This window comes from Gobius niger (genome assembly GCF_951799975.1).
Source record: "Gobius niger genome assembly, chromosome: 3".
Taxonomy (NCBI): Eukaryota; Metazoa; Chordata; class Actinopteri; order Gobiiformes; family Gobiidae; genus Gobius; species Gobius niger.
This window is the reverse complement of record NC_136854.1, coordinates 638,108-656,271: the sequence shown is the minus strand read 5'-3', so window position 1 is coordinate 656,271 and position 18,164 is coordinate 638,108. Positions and strand designations below refer to the sequence as shown.

General features: G+C 42.7%; 1 protein-coding gene across 1 annotated transcript in view; it reads left to right on the top strand.

Annotated features, from left to right (window-relative positions):
* The window catches only part of LOC306960550 (NACHT, LRR and PYD domains-containing protein 12-like), a gene marked incomplete at its 5' end in the record, with an annotated part of 56,278 nt that overhangs the window by 23,211 nt on the left and 14,903 nt on the right, over positions 1 to 18,164 (top strand). Inside the window, 3 exons of the mRNA XM_079552983.1 lie at positions 6,416 to 6,592; positions 7,585 to 7,761; positions 10,430 to 10,606. Coding sequence (XP_079409109.1) covers positions 6,416 to 6,592; positions 7,585 to 7,761; positions 10,430 to 10,606 — 531 coding nt within the window. The remainder of the gene's footprint in view (positions 1 to 6,415; positions 6,593 to 7,584; positions 7,762 to 10,429; positions 10,607 to 18,164) is intronic.

The window sequence follows — 18,164 nt, the reverse complement described above, 5'->3', positions numbered from 1 at the left end:
ATATACTCACAACCACCTTTACATTGCTCGAGGTGCAAAAAGTCAATAGACACAATCTGAAACGGGTGAGTGGTGTCAATGCTCTGCATAGGGGCACGCGCTTGTCTGTTTGGCTTCCTTTTTTTTAAACATTCACACACATTCATGACAAAATGCTCAATGTCTCTTTGCATTTTGGGCCAATAAAAACGACCTCGAATGATGTTTATTGTCCTTTCTGAGCCCAAATGACCCATCTGTTTGTGCATTTCGTTTAGGACAAGAGGGTGGTAAACTGTAGGAAGAACCAGCTGTTTTTTGTGTTGAGTTTCTCTAAACAAAGTCCCATCCTCCCTAATCTTGAGCTTACTCCACTCCCTGGAAAGTGCCTTAAACTCAGGGCTTTCATTTTGGAGTTCATGTGCAACAGGTTTCCTGTTTTGTTTCACGTAGCTGTACATTTTCCCAATCACAGGGTCATGTTGCTGAGCTGCACAGATCTCTTCTCTGGGTAAAGGCTGGATTGTGTCCAAAAGTCTCTCTGCCCCTACCTGCTGTTGTAGGGCGTCAAATGAAACAGCACTGAACATAGGAACTTGCTCTATTTGCTGTACAAGGATGCTCTGCTGTGTAGCTGCTATAGCATCCTGACTGACTGTCTGTGTACAGCGGCTCATATAGTCCTCAAAGTCCATTGGCATTCTCGATAATCCATCTGCGTCTGCATTAGATTTGCCTGGTCTGTATTTTATTGTAAAGTTAAAATCTGCCAACTCTGCCACCCAGCGTTGACCTGATGCATTTAACTTGGCTGAGGTTAAGACATAAGTGAGCGGATTATTATCAGTATAAACCACAAAAGACGGTGCATGGAACAAATAATCTCTGAAACGCTCACAAATAGCCCACTTAAGTGCTAAGAACTCTAATTTTCCTGAATGCATGTTGTAGTTTTTCTCAGGAGGCGTTAAAGTTCTGGACCCATAGGCTATGACTCTTAGCTTGCCATTACTGCGCTGATAGAGCACAGCTCCTAAACCTGCCTGAGAAGCATCAGTATGCAACACAAAAGGTTGGTCAAGATCAGGGTACCCTAGGATCGGAGGATTGGACAGTTTATCAACAAGGTTACACACGACTTGGTGGTGAGTCTCAGTCCATTTGACAGAAGCAGATGAGGGCAGCTGTCCTTGAATCTGTTTTTTTTTTCCTTTCTTAGTCTTTTTCAGTGTCTTAGCATTCTGTGGGTTTTGACCAGATGGCGTGGCGAGCAGTTCATACAAGGGCTTAGCAATGCGTGAAAAGTCTTGTATGTAAGACCTATAGTAAGATAGGAAACCCAGTAATTGTCTCACCTCACCCACTGTGCAAGGCTGTTTCTCTTTCAGTGCCAGCACAGGGGCAACTTCTGCTCGATCAATACTGTGACCCTCTTTTGACACAACCCTGCCCAAAAACCTGACATTGAGCTTGAACAGTTCACACTTTTTAGCTGTAAGTTTTACCCCATGTTTTTGATACCTTTGTAACACTGCTTTGACATGTTCAACATGGTCCTGAAACGACTTACTGTGGACCAAATTGTCATCAAGATAGGGGAGGCAAATGTCATCACGTAAGCCCCACAGACACTCCTCCATGCTTCTCTGAAACTCAGCTGGGGCAGAGCTTAGTCCAAATGGGATCCTGACCCACTGGTATAAACCCCAGGGTGTAATGAACGCTGTGAGAGGCTGGCTTTCTTCATCTAAAAACCCCTGATGATAAGCCTTCCCCTGGTCCAGTACTGTAAACCAGGAGCTACCAGTAAGGCTATCAAGCATGTCTTGTATCCTGGGAATAGGATGTCTGTCAGGCACTGATTTAGAATTCAGTTCACGATAGTCCACGCAGAGTCTGAGTTCACCTGACTTCTTCCTTACGCACACTATGGGGGACGAATAGGGCGATTTTGACTTTGTGACCCACCCCCTGTTTATCAAGTCTTGCAAATAGGCTTTGACTTCCTGGTGTAGGGGTTTGGGTACACTGATATAAGTCTTTTGAACTGGTGCCTGGTCTTTGAGCGTAATGTGCATGCGGAGGGAGGGAATACAGCCTACATCATTTTCATCTTGAGAAAAAGCTTTACATTCCTCCCTTAGCATTTCCCTTACTGCACTTTGTTGTTCACTTGTTAAATGGTCTAAGGCTACAGGAGGGTCCCATGCCTCACTCAAGTCACTTTGTGGAGATGAGACTTGGACATCTGCATCACTTGCTACTTTATCAGTTTGTGTCTCTACCGGCTGGAGGGCGGCTGGATAAATAGCTTTAACCCCCTCAATGTGTCCCAAAATAACACGAGGTCCTAAAGTGATTCTATGGCCTGTAGTATTAGTAACAGACACTGGGACTGCAGTGGAGTTGCCCTTTTTCACTCTAAACAGTACCTCTTGGATAAGGAGTCCCTCAGGTAAAGCTTGGTTCACACTTGGGCAGAACAGCATTGCAGCATCTTCTTCGGCAGATATGCGTGTGCGGCAGCGAAGGGTAGCCACCTCACCCGGACCCAGATCAACTTTACCTCGTCCTGTTTTGACATGAGTCCCTACGTCAGCCGTTTGGTTGGTCTGCATTAACTGGATAAAGGTTTTAGCAGAAACAGTGTCAATGTCAAAAGCATTACTCACAATGCTAGCAGCACAGTCATTGTCTTTAGTACCCCACTGTTTTGCCTGCTCATTAAGAATTTCCTCTATCACATTAAATCCTATGATAGGGTCCTGAGCCACATTAGGGTCACTAGAGACTAGTACAGGCACTAAAAGGCTGGAGCTGGAAACATCTGAACCCGCAAGTTTGAACTCTACTGGGACCCACCCAATAAAAGGTATCTCAGTCTGGTTGGCGGCTAGTCCATTTAAGGGTTGTGGTCCTAAGAGTTCATCTATCCCCCTTAGGAGTGTATGAGGTAAATGCTCAGCTCTCCATTTGTCGTTTATTACAGTAGCCTGTGCACCTGTATCCCAAAGTGCTGTAACTGGTACCTTATCAAAAGTGCACCTGACCATTTTGCGTCTACCAATAAGTTTGATGAGTTTTCTACCTTCCTTATTTAGCAGCATGTCAACATTTCCTATGTGTGAGGACCACCTCTTTTCTTCCTTGTCACCCAAATATTTTTCAACTACCCTCACTGCTTTACATGTGTGTTGGTGTTCCTGCCAGTGGTGTGTCTGACATGTCTTGGAACAGTAGGTGGCGGAAGAGCACCCTGCACATGTCTGGAGTGGGGCATCACGTTGCTCCTCCAGTTGGCAGTGGCAGCAACGGCGGGACTCCTGATGAGGTGGCTGGGTCACTACTGGTCCCGTGGCAGTGGCCCTCCGTCGTTTCCCTGAAGAGGACGCGAAGCTCGGCATCCTCTGGAGATGTGGCCCGATTGGCCACACTTGAAGCAGTGGGTGCAGCTGTCTCCCTCACCGTTGCTCTGACAGGTCCGGCAGCCTCTCCTTCTACGGGCGCGTGCGTCGTCGGGTGGTTTCTTCATGGGCTGGGACTTGCTTGCGTTCAGGGAAGCCAGAACCATCTGCTTCATCTCGGCCATCTCAGCTTTGAGTTCTGTTACTAGGGCATGTACTTCTGGGGGAGCCCGAGCAGCCTTTGTGGTCTCCTTCGCTGGGGCTGAGGTGTTTTGCGGGCTGCTCCGTGGCTCATCTGGTGTCAGCAACTCATTGATTTTTGGTGCTTTATTGTTATTGTTCCGCTTTAACTTGTTCAGCCTTTCCATTTCTAGGTTGGCTGCTTCATTTAGTCTCTCAATTAAAGCTTCATCAGTCACATCCGGGTTGTCGAGAAGTGGTTTCAGCTGAAACTTGATGTTGTCATTCAGTAGACCTGTACCCACTGACCTCAAGAACTTCCTCTTAACTAGGTCTGCTCCGTAGTGCTCGGCTTCTTTCCCCTTTGAAGCATACAGTAGCCTGTCTTTCAGCTCAATAGACCTGAAGAGAAAATCTTGAGGAGACTCTTTCTGATCCTGTGAAACGTTGATCAGTTTTTGGTACAAGTCAGATGTATCATCTTCTCTGTAATGTCCTTTCAGTATTGTCTTTAGCTGAGGGAGGGTCAAGTCTGTTTTAAGTTCAAGCATGTCTCTGAGTTTGAGTCCAGGACTAATGGCTCTTATCACTGCTTCAATCACTTCTGACTCACTGTGGCCTTTTCGCAGTCCGCTTTCCATCTGGTGGAGGAGGTTGGTGTATGACAGTTTATCACGTTGTCCGCCTTCACCTATTTGCCCACTGACGTGAAACTCTCTGCGGATGGTCACTTCTGGGACTCTCAACGGCTGGGTGTTTTGGGTCGAGACCGGCTCCGCGCCCGCCATTTTCAACTTCTCCCCCAGCGCTCTGATCTCTCCCCGTAGCTCCTCCATCTTGTCCATATTGTCCAAGTGGCTGGTAAAATCGCGCCACTCACCAGCATCGCCTTTTGACCCAATTTCTGGACCATCAATAGCTGATAAAAGTTCACTCACATACCGGACAGCATCCTCTGGCTCATAGTCTTTCTCTACTTTGTCCAACTTATGTTCGATTACTTTCATCAGCTCCCGGCGGTTAGCCTTCTTTAGTGACTCCTCCGTCGCCTCATCAGTAATACATTTCAACAGCTTACAGACCTCAATGAGTCGATCCTTGCTTAGGCGACACAGTGTAACCGTAACGTGATCCCTCGAGGCTTCCAGCTCCATTTTTTTCCGAAAGTTGTTCTATTAATGTCCGATTCTAGGTTCGTTGTTGTAGGAGAGCGGTTTGTCAGCCGCGCGAGGAACGCTAACGGTAGCCGCTAACGTTACCAACTGAAAATCTTCACTCACGCTCATAGTCCGTTTAAAACCAATCTCCTGGCTGTGGCTCGCCAAGATGTTGCAGCCATTTGAGGCACAGATGACCAGAGAGTTGTCTCATTCTGAAGAGTTTTATTTTTGGTCAAAAAAGGTAAAAGCATCTCAATACCCGTGCCTCTCTGCGCTGTCTAACAAGTCACGTTCAACAACACTTTGTACAATACCCGGTGAGGCGTTCGGGGGCAATCAGTAAGTTAGAGCACAACATTGAACAATGTTGCAAAATGACACACAAAATAAGAAAAACGTTGTGGGGTGTCTTTGAACCATTTGTAAACCATTGTATAACATAAAATTCTCAAATAAGTATAATAGTCCATATCTCTTACATAATCCTAAACTGTAAGAGGAGAGTCTGTTATTGTAGCTGTAGTGATGGGTCTGTCTGGTGTGTGGGAGAAGCAGAAATGTGTCACAAACTTTAACAATAGTTTTATTACCAAAGTCTTTCTAACAAACGCGAGACGCTGCGTGACCTGAGGCTCCTCTCTGTTCTCGGGGCTGAGATGTGTCTGACTTGATTAGAGGCGCCTTTCTCCGCCCTCGGCGCCACCGCCTGGTCTCGTCTGGAATCGAGGCGAGGCCACTTCATCTTAAACACACCTATTGTTCAAGTCGTCTGGAGGCGTGTCCTCCCTTTGGTTAGCATTTGGCTAATTTACCAAGGATACATCAGTGTAGCCTTCGCTGCCTTTGCTCAAGCCAAAAACACCCATAATGCACCACGGCTGTCAAGAAAGTAAAAGTAAAAGAGGTGAATAAAGTCAGCACGGCTTGTGTGATTTTTTAAGGCACTTAAATCCCACTTTTTAAGAAAAAAAATACGAGCTCTGACTAGTTTTGTGGTTCTGCCCGTGTTCATTTTATTTGTGTCTTTTTACAAACAAAAAAAACTTTTTAAAGATTTGGCAAAATAATCAATTTTAGGTTTTACCTTTTTTCCGTCAATAGTAGAAAAACAAATATTTGATTATTTTTTTTATAATTTTTATGAATATTTCATTCAAATATTTAATCAAATGTCACTGCTTCACGGAGCAGCAAAGGACTTGATCTGTTTAGTGGGAACTGAATTTAATTGAAATCAAGCACAAGTTTTTGTTCCCACTTTCTAGCTTTATTTTGTATTTTCCGATAGGTTTCATCATCTGAGAGCTTTTTCTTTATTTATCTTCAGTTTGTAATAATATAATTACTTAGAATCTGCCTCAGCAGACCCTCTGCCCTGGACAAAACAAAACCTCCTTTTTTATTTTGTGATGTCACTTCCTTTGCCTTTGAAGTGAGTTCCAGTAGCAGGTCTTTTTGGACCAAGGTCCTTGGTTTGGAAGGAAGTGAGTTTGGAGGCACAGCCTTCAACACCAAGGCTTTGGGAAACAGCCCTTATTTTAGAAAGTTTTAGGGAAGAATTAAACTTTAATCGGTTTGTGGAAAATTATTTCATTCTTTATTATAAACTCTTCAGTTTGAATTCATGTTCAGGTCTCAGGTTTTATCTGTATTAACGCTCGACTTTAATCACTTAATTTATTCTTTATTCAGATTGAGTGGCTGTGGTTTGTCAGAGATCAGCTGTTCCTCTCTGGCCTCAGCTCTGAAGTCCAACCCCTCACATCTCACTGAGCTGGAGCTGGGTTATAACGAAGACTTGTCTGACTCAGGAGTGTCTCATCTGTGTGGTTTTCTGCAACACAAAGACTGTCGCCTGCAGACTCTCAGGTCAGTTCACTGTCTCTGTGTCAGGGCTCAAGTTTTAACACAAATTATGAACAAAACAGTTTTAGTGATTTGTTTGTGTTGAAAGTCTCGAGGTCTTATCCTACAGACTTTTTGAACTCTGTAAATGATTTAAAAAGAGTCAACAAAATAAATGAAATGTATTCATCAGTTTTTGCTTTTTATACATTAAGATTTGTATATTAATCAAAGTGTATTTTATAAAGTTTTAGGAAATAATTAGACTTTAAACTGTTTGTGGACAATTCTCTTGTGGTTTTATTATCAACTATTCAGTTTTGATTCATGCTGTTTATTAATGGAGATGTCTGTCTTTTTGTTTTTTTCTGTTTTAACTCTGGACTTTAATCACTGAATTTATTCTTTATTCAGATTGATTTACTGTGGTTTGTCAGAGATGAGCTGTTCCTCTCTGGCCTCAGCTCTGAAGTCCAACCCCTCACATCTCACTGAGCTGGACCTGAGTGATAACCAAGAAATGTCTGTCTCAGGAGTGTCTCATCTGTGTGGTTTTCTGCAGTACACAGACTGTCGCCTGAAGACTCTCAGGTCAGTTCACTGTCTCTGTGTCAGGGCTCAAGTTTTAACACAAACAATGAACAAAACAGTTTTAGTGAATTGCATTAGTTTTCTTCATGAAAAAAATGAATTTGTTTCCAGAACAGTGAAACTCTAGAGGTCTTATCCTACAGACTTTAGAACACTGAGTGTTTGAAAGGACATAACAAAATAAATGTAATGCATTTATCAGTTGATGCTTTTTATACATGAAGATTTGTATATTGTTCAAGCTATATTTCATCAAGTTTCAAGAAAGAATTAGACTTTAAACGGTTTGTCTTATATTCTATTTGTTTTAATTATTAACCATTCAGTTTAAATTAATGTTGTTTATTAATCAAGATGTCAGTTCTTGTGTTTGTTTTATCTGTATTAATTCTGGACTTTAATCCCTTCATTTATTCTTCATTCAGATTGAGGGAATGTGGTTTGTCAGAGATCAGCTGTTCCTCTCTGGCCTCAGCTCTGAAGTCCAACCCCTCACATCTCACTGAGCTGGAGCTGAGTGTTAACAAAGACCTGTCTGACTCAGGAGTGTCTCATCTGTGTGGTTTTCTTCAACTCAAAGACTGTCGCCTGCAGACTCTCAGGTCAGTTCACTGTCTGTGTGTCAGGGCTCAGGTTTTAACACAAACTAGGAACAACAACAGTTTTAGTGATTTGTTTGTGTTTTGTTCATGTAGGGAATAAATTAATTTCCAGAAGAACTAAAGTCTAGAAGTTTTATCCTATAAATGTTTTAAAAAGAGACATAGCAAAATACATGTAATGTATTTATCTGTTTATGTGTTTAATGCATTTTGATTTGTACATTATTCACACTATGGCTGTTTCCTAAAGCCTCGGTACTGCTCCCTGTCTTGGTCTGAAGTGGGCGTGGCCTTAGTCTGAAGTGGGCGTGGTCATGTATCCACAACTTCACTCACTGCCAAAGTGATGTTTCAATTAGGGATGTCCCGATCAGGATTTTTGGCCCCCGATCCGAGTCCGAGTCATTTGATTTTGAGAATTGCCCGATACCGAGTACCGATCCGATACGTAATACATTATATTTAAAATTAAGAAAAAAACTGTATTATTCAACTTGTTTTCATTCATGGTTTTGGATACAGAGAGTAACTCTTTACAGTGTAAAATAGTTTTACACAGAGGCTGATCTAAAATCCCATTCGTTATTAAATGTGTTTGTTGCTTGGCAATGAAAACAAAACTTGGGAAATACATTTTTTGGCAGCACAGAAAAAAACACTGCAGTAATTGTGGGCAAACAGTTAAATAACAATATGTTTGGCCAAAAGCTAAATGTGCCATGTTAACCTGATTACAGTCTCTTTAATAAGTAGATATACAGTGACCACATTTCCCAGCCTGAAAACCGGGACAGGGTCGAGGTCCGAGCGCGCAGAGCACCGTCCACCGAGCTGTGCACGTGCACCGTCCACCGTGCTGTGCACGTGCGCGTGCACCGTCCACCGAGCTGTGCACGCGCACGTGCACCGTCCACCGTGCTGTGCACGTGCGCGTGCACCGTCCACCGAGCTGTGCACGTGCGCCGTCCACCGAGCTGTGCACGTGCACGTGCACCGTCCACCGAGCTGTGCACGCGCACGTGCACCGTCCACCGAGCTGTGCACGTGCACGTGCACCGTCCACCGAGCTGTGCACGCGCACGTGCACCGTCCACCGTGCTGTGCACGTGCACCGTCCACCGAGCTGTGCACGTGCACCGTCCACCGTGACTTGAGCGCGTGTCATCTAGTGTGGGCGTGCACAGAGTGCGTGTGTTTTACTAAAGGTTTAAGACAACCAGGAGTGACAACAAGTGCTTAAATTCACCTCCTGAACGTAGCGCAGGGAGAAGTGAAGAGAGGAGGCAGTGGTGAAGAGAGGAGGCAGTGGTTAAGAGAGGAGGCAGTGGTTAAGAGAGGAGGTGGTGGTTAAGAGAGGAGGCAGTGGTTAAGAGAGGAGGCAGTGGTTAAGAGAGGAGGTGGTGGTTAAGAGAGGAGGCAGTGGTTAAGAGAGGAGGCAGTGGTTAAGAGAGGAGGCAGTGGTTAAGAGAGGAGGTGGTGGTTAAGAGAGGAGGCAGTGGTTAAGAGAGGAGGCAGTGGTTAAGAGAGGAGGCAGTGGTTAAGAGAGGAGATAGTGGTTAAGAGAGGAGGCAGTGGTCAAGAGAGGAGGCAGTGGTTAAGAGAGGAGGCAGTGGTTAAGAGAGGAGGTGGTGGTTAAGAGAGGAGGCAGTGGTTAAGAGAGGAGGCAGTGGTTAAGAGAGGAGGTGGTGGTTAAGAGAGGAGGTGGTGGTTAAGAGAGGAAGCAGTGGTTAAGAGAGGAGGCAGTGGTTAAGAGAGGAGGTGGTGGTTAAGAGAGGAGGTGGTGGTTAAGAGAGGAAGCAGTGGTTAAGAGAGGAGGCAGTGGTTAAGAGAGGAGGTGGTGGTTAAGAGAGGAGGTGGTGGTTAAGAGAGGAGGCAGTGGTTAAGAGAGGAGATAGTGGTTAAGAGAGGAGGCAGTGGTCAAGAGAGGAGGCAGTGGTTAAGAGAGGAGGCAGTGGTTAAGAGAGGAGGTGGTGGTTAAGAGAGGAGGCAGTGGTTAAGAGAGGAGGCAGTGGTTAAGAGAGGAGGTGGTGGTTAAGAGAGGAGGCAGTGGTTAAGAGAGGAGGCAGTGGTTAAGAGAGGAGGCGGTGGTTAAGAGAGGAGGCAGTGGTTAAGAGAGGAGGCGGTGGTTAAGAGAGGAGGTGGTGGTTAAGAGAGGAAGCAGTGGTTAAGAGAGGAGGCAGTGGTTAAGAGAGGAGGCGGTGGTTATCGTTTGCGCACGTATGAGCGCAGCGGCCGCGCTCTTGTCTTTGTCCATGGACGTTTAAACATCTCCGCAGAAATGCGAGGAGAGTTTCTCTGCTCAGTGGGGTCAGAGTAGGCCTGGTTTAATCACATGTAGCGGTGTAATAGCGATAAAAAACAGCTGTTTGCTTCTTCTTACCGCTCTCTCCGCCCTGTCTTCCCGTCTGTTCTCACTCTTCTCGCCTCTTAGCCCACAGTTAACTCTGCACGGGTTGTCGGAGATGTTGTTATTGTTCTCCTGCGCTGGCACTTATTTTAGAAAGTTTTAGGGAAGAATTAAACTTTAATCGGTTTGTGGAAAATTCTTTCATTCTTTATTATTAACTTTTCAGTTTGATTTCATGTTGTTTATTAATCAATATGTCTTTGTGTTTGTTTTATCTGTAATAACTCTGGACTTTAATCACTTCATTTATTCTTTATTCAGGTTGGAGGACTGTGGTTTGTCAGAGATCAGCTGTTCCTCTCTGGCCTCAGCTCTGAAGTCCAACCCCTCACATCTCACTGAGCTGGACCTGAGTGATAACACAAACCTGTCTGACTCAGGAGTGTCTCATCTGTGTGGTTTTCTGCAAAGCACAGACTGTCGCCTGAAGACTCTCAGGTCAGTTCACTGTCCCTGTGTCAGAGCTCAGGTTTTAATACAAACTATGAACAAAACAGTTGTATTAATTTGTTTTTGTTCACAATGAAAAGAAATACATTTCCAGAAGGATTAAAGTCTAGATGTCTTTTCCTACAGACTTTTTGAACATTGTTAACGTTTGACAAAGAGACAAAACAAAATGAATGAAATGCATTTATCCGTTTATGCTTTTTATACATTAAGATTTGTATATTGCTCAAACTATATTCTAGAAAGTATTAGGAAGGAATTAGACTGTTAGGAAAATAATTTGGAAAATGGTGTTTATGATTATTTTTTTAACTGTTCAGTTTGAATTCATGTTATTGATTTATAAAGATGTCTGTCTTTGTGCTTGTTTTATCTGTATTAACTCTGGACTTTAATCACTTCATTTATTCTTTATTCAGATTGAATTACTGTGGTTTGTCAGAGATCAGCTGTTCCTCTCTGGCCTCAGCTCTGAAGTCCAACCCCTCACATCTCACTGAGCTGGACCTGAGGAATAACGGTCTGAGATACTCAGACAGGAAGGAGCTCCTCGACCTTAAACAGAGCCCTCACTGTCGACTGGAGACACTGGAGTGAGTCCTGACTTTATGAAACTGTTCTGAACCTGGAGCCGCTTTTTCTGTCTGTTTTTGTCTCTAAAATCACTGAGGCTGTTGGAGTTTGTTTTAAAGAGTTTCTTCGTTCGAATCATCAGCAAAGACTCTTTTTAAATTATAACCAGGTTATGTTTTATTAAAAACAGACCTGGAGACTTTATCCTTTCATATATTCCAGTGTCAGTTGATATTGCAATTAATGATTTGGAATATAAAGCTAATCTGATCTCTGCTTCTCCACAGCTGATAACAGACTAATGTGTCCTGAAGATGTTTAGCTCCAGATCAGACGCCTCAGACTGAGCCCAGGAGAATAAACAGAAGGATCAGCATCACGGCTCAGAGGAACAGGTCTGAGCTCCATCAAGAACAGGTCTGAGCTCCATCAAGAACAGGTCTGAGCTCCATCAAGAACAGGTCTGAGCTCCATCAAGAACAGGTCTGAGCTCCATCAAGAACAGGTCTGAGCTCCATCAAGAACAGGTCTGAGCTCCATCAAGAACAGGTCTGAGACACAAAGTCTCCTCCAAAGAAAGAACGACGAGGACGAGAGAAGAAGGTGAAGTCCTTCAGGCCTCGCGGGTCACAGACTCTCCAGGCGTCTAATCCTGGAGCTAATACTTAATGATATTATTACATTGATCTGATATTATGAGCTGATGATTTGCTTTTTAAACACATTTCTGAAATGAGATAGTTTTAATCACCTGTTCTCTGTGATGATTTTTAACCCTTTAAAACCTCCTGCCGTCCCAGGAGCCCCCGGGGGGAACGACTGTTCTAACTCACTCTCCAGGCGGAGGCTGAAGCTTCTTGTAGTTCGAGTCCTGTAAAGACTCACTTTGTGCTTCAAGTTTGGCTCCAAAGAGTTTCTCTTGAATAAAACTCTCTGTGTGACATATTTGAACCACACTGTTGTTTTTGTACATTAGAAATAAAAAGCTGAAGCCTAAAGCTCGATTCACACGGGATGAGTTTGACCTCAGGACCACATGTGATTAGTCATAATCACGGAGAAGGTCTGTGACGTTAATCCCATGTCAGTGATTTATAAAGTCAAAATCCCTCTGTGAATGACCTCCTATATTTAGCTGAACTCCGAGCTGATCAAACTGATCCAGTGTGAATCAGCAGGTCTGTGATTTGGACAGAAATGGGAAAGATCCGACACGTGATTCCACTGTTTCTGTTTCCTGAGAACATTTTTCTGAACTGTTGCTGAAGAATAGAGGCTGCATTAGTGTTTGGTTTTGTACAGCCCAGGATCACAGCAGGAGTTTCTTCCAGGCCCGCCTTATCCAACGGGCTAGCAGGGGCTGGAGCCCAGGGGCCTACTATTGTCAAGGGCCTATCAGAATTAAAGAAAAAAGGACAAAGTAAAGATGATTCGTCGATTTTCATGTCAATCACTTGACTTCACGCTGTGTACCTGGAGTAGGCCCGCCCTTCTTGGCCCAGAGGGCCTATCAGATATAATCGAATTCCATAATATTGTAATTTGTTTGTTTTACCTGTCAATCACATACTGCAGCGTCAACTGACCAATTGGCTAGAATTTGTCATCGCATCGCATTGATACTATGACAAATTCTAACCAATCCAAGCGCATAGAAAGACGTAACTTATGTACGTAACGCATCTATTCACTTTCAACGGGCTTTTTAAAATCAACACCCAGAGGTGGAACCAGCGCCGCGGACGCAGGCACCTCCACAAGCCTCGGCGAACTGGCACCCGCAGCCGCTGCAGCCAGCGCCCATGACACGGGAGGCGCAGGCCGCGCAGCTGACAGCGAGAGCGAGGAGATTGTTGGCTCTCAATCCGGTGAGGAGGAGCTGCTAAAGGAGGTGCCACTGCCTTCCCCGTACAGCCAACCCAGCCTTCAACCAGTAGCTATGCAGCTGCCATTTCACCGCTACACCCAGACGAGTCGGGGGGGGAGAGCGCGGACCAGTTAGGAGCAAAGAAGGAAAAAGACGCCGCTGATGCAGACCTCCTCCCGCAGCAGGAGGAGGAGTGGAAGAGGACTCGAACATTGTGGACCCTTTTAACTCAGACCCTGTTCGATGGCTGGGGAGCGGTCCTTTTCAAAGCTTTCATTGGTAAAATCTCGCCTGAGGTCAGGGATGCACCAAGAGAGACATAGCCATCTTTCACTGATGTCACTTGAAAATGACATCATTCGTGACTTGGACTTTACGGACATAATTAAAGACTTCTCAGCCAGAAAGTGAAGCATGTTTTCTGTTTGCAAGAGACAGTCTGTTTTAGTTGAGTTGTAGTTTTTTTTTTAATTTGCATTAAAGATAGAGATTTTGATACACATTGCAAGATGTCATTTAACATTTATTTTTGACACATGTAGGAGTTGCAGGTTGTTGTTTTTTTAATGGGATTTAGGGTTAGGGTTTGCGCTGAGGGGGGGCCTACAATTCTGTTCAAGCCCCGGGGCCTATGGGTACATTAAGGCGGGCCTGGTTTCCTCACAGGCTGCACAAAGACACTGCATTTGTTCAGATGTGGTGGATTTTCTAAGTCTCAACAGTTTTACAAATAAACAATGGAGAGAGTTAAAGTCTGAACCAAGTGGTCCTTTATTTCCCTGCACAGGGAGAACACGACATCACCAGAGCAAAGGTTCTGCTCCAGGACACGCTCAGCACATGTTTAGAATCAGTTTAAACGTGACAAGTCACAGGCCATAACCCAGACGCTGCACTACAGTGGGATCTCCAAACAAACACAAAAGCTGCCAGAGAATTCCAGCAGAAATCCCAGTGAAGTGTCCAGGCCTCTGAAGCCTCTGTGAGGGAATGCAGGCTAGCTGATACTGAAGAAATGCACCAGCCTAGCACTAGCCTAGCACTAGCCTAGCACTAGCCAAAAGAACTTAAATCCCGTCTTGTAAACCTCCAGCCACAAACCAACCTGCTGGTTTCAGATGTTTCCAGTGAGAGTCTCCTCTAGTCCATCAATATCGTCCCATTGGTGAAGACATGGGCCTTAGTGGATGCTGGAGTGACTGCCTTTCGGTTAAGTCCTCCGAGTAGTTTTTGCAGACACGAGGCAGGATTATTCAAGTAGTGAGTCTGATCCTCCATGACCAGGGTGGTTCAACATGTGAATAACCTCTGTGTTTCCAGTGAATGTTTTTTACAGCACTAGGAAGCAACACATGCTTTGGGGGTTTCTACTGCCCACCAGTGACTGCACATATGACGTCCTGGCTAAAAGACCAACGAGGAACCTTTCCATGTGACTTGGTGTGGAAATGGATGAATTGGTGTCGGTGCTGCCTCTTCTTTAACGGCTGATCTAATTTGTGATGAAGCCTGGTCTGTTATTTTGTTTGACCAAAGCTCCTTCTTCCACATGGAGCTGTGTCCTCCATATGACTTCTACAAACTTCAAACGGGATTTTTTATGGCCCCCTTTCAATAATGGCTTTCTTCTTCCACTCGTCCATGAAGACCAGATTTGTGAAGATACGACTTATAGTTGTCCCATGTACAGATTCCCCCAGCTCAGCGGCAGGACTTCACAGCTGCTCCAGAGTTATCATGGGGCACTCGGTTGCATTTCTCACCAGTGTTCTCCTTGTTCAGTTTCTTAGTTTAGGTGGAGGACCACGCCTTGGTAAGTTGGCAGTGGTGCTTTACTCTTTCCATTTCCGAATGATGGATTGAACAGTTGCTCCGGGAGATGTTTAAATCTTGGGAAATATAACTTAACGCTGCTTTAAACTTCTCCACAGCTTTATCCCTGACCTCTCTGGTGCTCCTGGACCTTCATGATGTTGTTTAGTGACCACAGCTCTGAGGCCCTCACAGAACACCTGTAACTATACTGAGAGTAGATACACACAGGTGCCTCTGTTTAACCGTTAGGCCAAGGTGTGAACATTCTGGAGTCATGTTTTAAAGGCAATTTAATGCACTCAGAAAATGCTGTATGAATACTTATGCAAGCCCTACTTTTCACTTTTCTATTTTTTGAAAAATAACAGAATCATGTATCATTTTGCTTTCACTTCACAGTTGTCTGTTACTTGTGTGTGAACGTTCAGTAAAACAACAAAAATAAAATCTTTATGTTTAGTGTTGTAAACATGACAAAATGTGCAAAAGTTCAAGGTGTATGAACACTTACGAGAGGCTCTGTATGCAGATTACACATTGTTTGCCTCTGCACAAACAGATTGGCAACTTAATAACATTCTACACGAGGAATTAGCCTTACTAACTCCATGGATCAGAGCAAAGAAATTAGTAGCTAATGTCGAAAAAACTAAATGCATGGTAGTTTGTACAAAACACTTATTGAAAACAACACCGATGCTACACCTGAACTCAGGAAATAAGATAATTGAACAAGTAGATCAAGCGAAATTGTTGGGAGTAGTAGTAGATTCTAGACTGTCGTGGACCAGTCAAATTAATTATATGTTGCAGAAAATGGGGAGGAGTATGGGCATAATTAAGCATTGTAGAAAATGTATTCCTCGGTTATTGACCAAACAACTAGTTCAATCACTTGTTCTTTCATACTTAGATTATGCATCAGTTGTTTGGTCAAACACACGTGAAAATAATCTACACAAGTTACAAGTAGCTCAAACAACAACTGTGGAACACCCTGCCCTTGAATGTAAAGAACTCCTCCACAGTTCAAATCAACAAATATCAACTCTCACACACGACTGTAAATATTAGATATTAACTTTAAAAACAGTAGTACCTGTGTTGTTTATTCTAGTTTATGGCTTTAAGTATAATACCTGCGAATCAGACCATTTATGTTTAGTTTTTTTTGTCTACATTTTGTATTTGAAGAAAGGGGCACTTAGCAAAAGCGTTGTCTTCTTCGTGCTCCTTTTCAATCATGTATAAAAAAATAAATAAATCATGTATAGTTGTTGAAAAACATGTAACTAACATGACTGAAATAAATAAATAAATAAAAATAAACTGGGCGTAGTAAGTTTTCACTTCAGCCTAAACCCTTTCAGTCACGTTGTACACAAAGAATTGGAAATGTTTTTACGTTTAAAGGAATGAACTGACGGAATAAACTACTACTACTAAATAAAGCGGCACGGATTGTTTTAGGTTGCCCATACAGAACCAATGTGAGGACAATGCTTAATAGTTTGGCCTGGTTAACGATCAAATGTAGATTAAAGTACTTCCTAGTAGCATTTATTAGAAACATTTTGACAAAAATACCTAAAGTCATACATAATAAATTGTCATTTTTCTCAGATAATCCTAGTTCTGGAAGACGTCTGACCAGTGCAACAAGGTGAGCTCGACCCTGCTGTAAAACTAATCAGATGCTGCTGTTTGTTACAGAGCCATGGTTACCTGGAACGCTCCACCAGGATTTATGTTGTTAGAAAACAGTAAAAGATGTTTTAGTTAAAGGTGTTTTCGTTCACACAAGAATGAATTCAGCGATGACTATAGAGTTGAATTGTTCGGTTGAGATTTTTTTTACTATATCTAAGACTCCAAATGTTGTTGTTTTATGTGATATGGTTCTATTTGGTTCCACATTGAGCTCCCACAGTTTGCTTTGTGAGTGTGTGTGTGAAAATCAACAAGAAAAAGCAACAAAAATGAAATGAAAAAGTGACAAAACACACGACTGGCACTTAAATAATGCGGCAACATAACATTAAAGTCACAGTTTTGAAGGCCTTAGCTTTCAAATGAGCCGTGACTCTGGCCTAGGGCTGCTCGATTATTGAAAAAATAATAATATATATATATATATATATATATTTTTGTCATAATTGAAATCACGATTATTCAAACGATTATTTGTTGCCTTTAAAACAATCCATCAAAAAAGTGACAAAAATCCAGCAGAAAAGTGACAAAAATCCAAAAATTAAAAATTAGAAAAATAAATGTGAAAAAAAAATTTGAAAGAAGAAGAAAAAAAAAAAAATTGAAAAAAAAAATTATAATCGTTTTTTTTTTTGCGATTATGCTATTTTTGTTATCGTTTACTGTTGTAATCGAAATCGTAATCGAATTTAGATTAATTGCACAGCCCTACTCTGGCCTGTAGTCTGTGAACTCCTCAGGTTTATCGTCCGAGCCACTTTTCCAGTTTGAATTTGCTCATGAGTGGTAGAAAAGTGAAACCATCGACTGGACTGCACTGTTAAAAAATTCTGTCAAATTACGGTAACTCACTGGCAGCTGCAGTTAAAAAAACAGTAACATGATCTGTTAATACAATTACAGTGAAAAACTGGCAACTGCAGCTGCCAGTGAGTTACAGTGAATTTTACAGAATACCTTACCGTATTTTTAATGGTGCAAAAACGTACATTTTCCATTATCTAACTGAAGTTCTTAACTGTAAATAATATTACAGAAGTGACCTGTAAAAAGTGCAGTTAACTCAGTATTAACAGAGGAAACCTGTAATAATTACAGAAAATGTATGTTGACAAATACAGTAAATGGGCGTAATTGTGGTTACAGAACATGTCATTATAAAAACCTGCATTTCTTTAAATTTAATGGTGTAAAAATGTACATTTTCCATTATCTAACTGTGAAATTTACATTATTAACTGTAACTAATTTTACGGAATTGATCTGTAAAAAGTACAGTTTACTCAGCATTAACAAAGTAAACCAGTAATGTTTGCAGCAAATGTATGTAAAATGTACAGTATGTCAGTTTTCAAAAAAATACTTATACACTGTAAAATAAACAGTAATTTTCCATGAACCTATTAACATACTTTTTCTGTAGGTAAATTACAGTTTTTTACTGCATAATTTAAAGACTTTTTTTTACAGTGTGGGTTTTGGTGAAGTGGACGACGTTTGGATTCTTCTTTGACCCAAACCGAGCTGGTCTTTGTTCTGTGTGGAGCTCGTTTATAGGAGAGACTTCAGCACATGTGT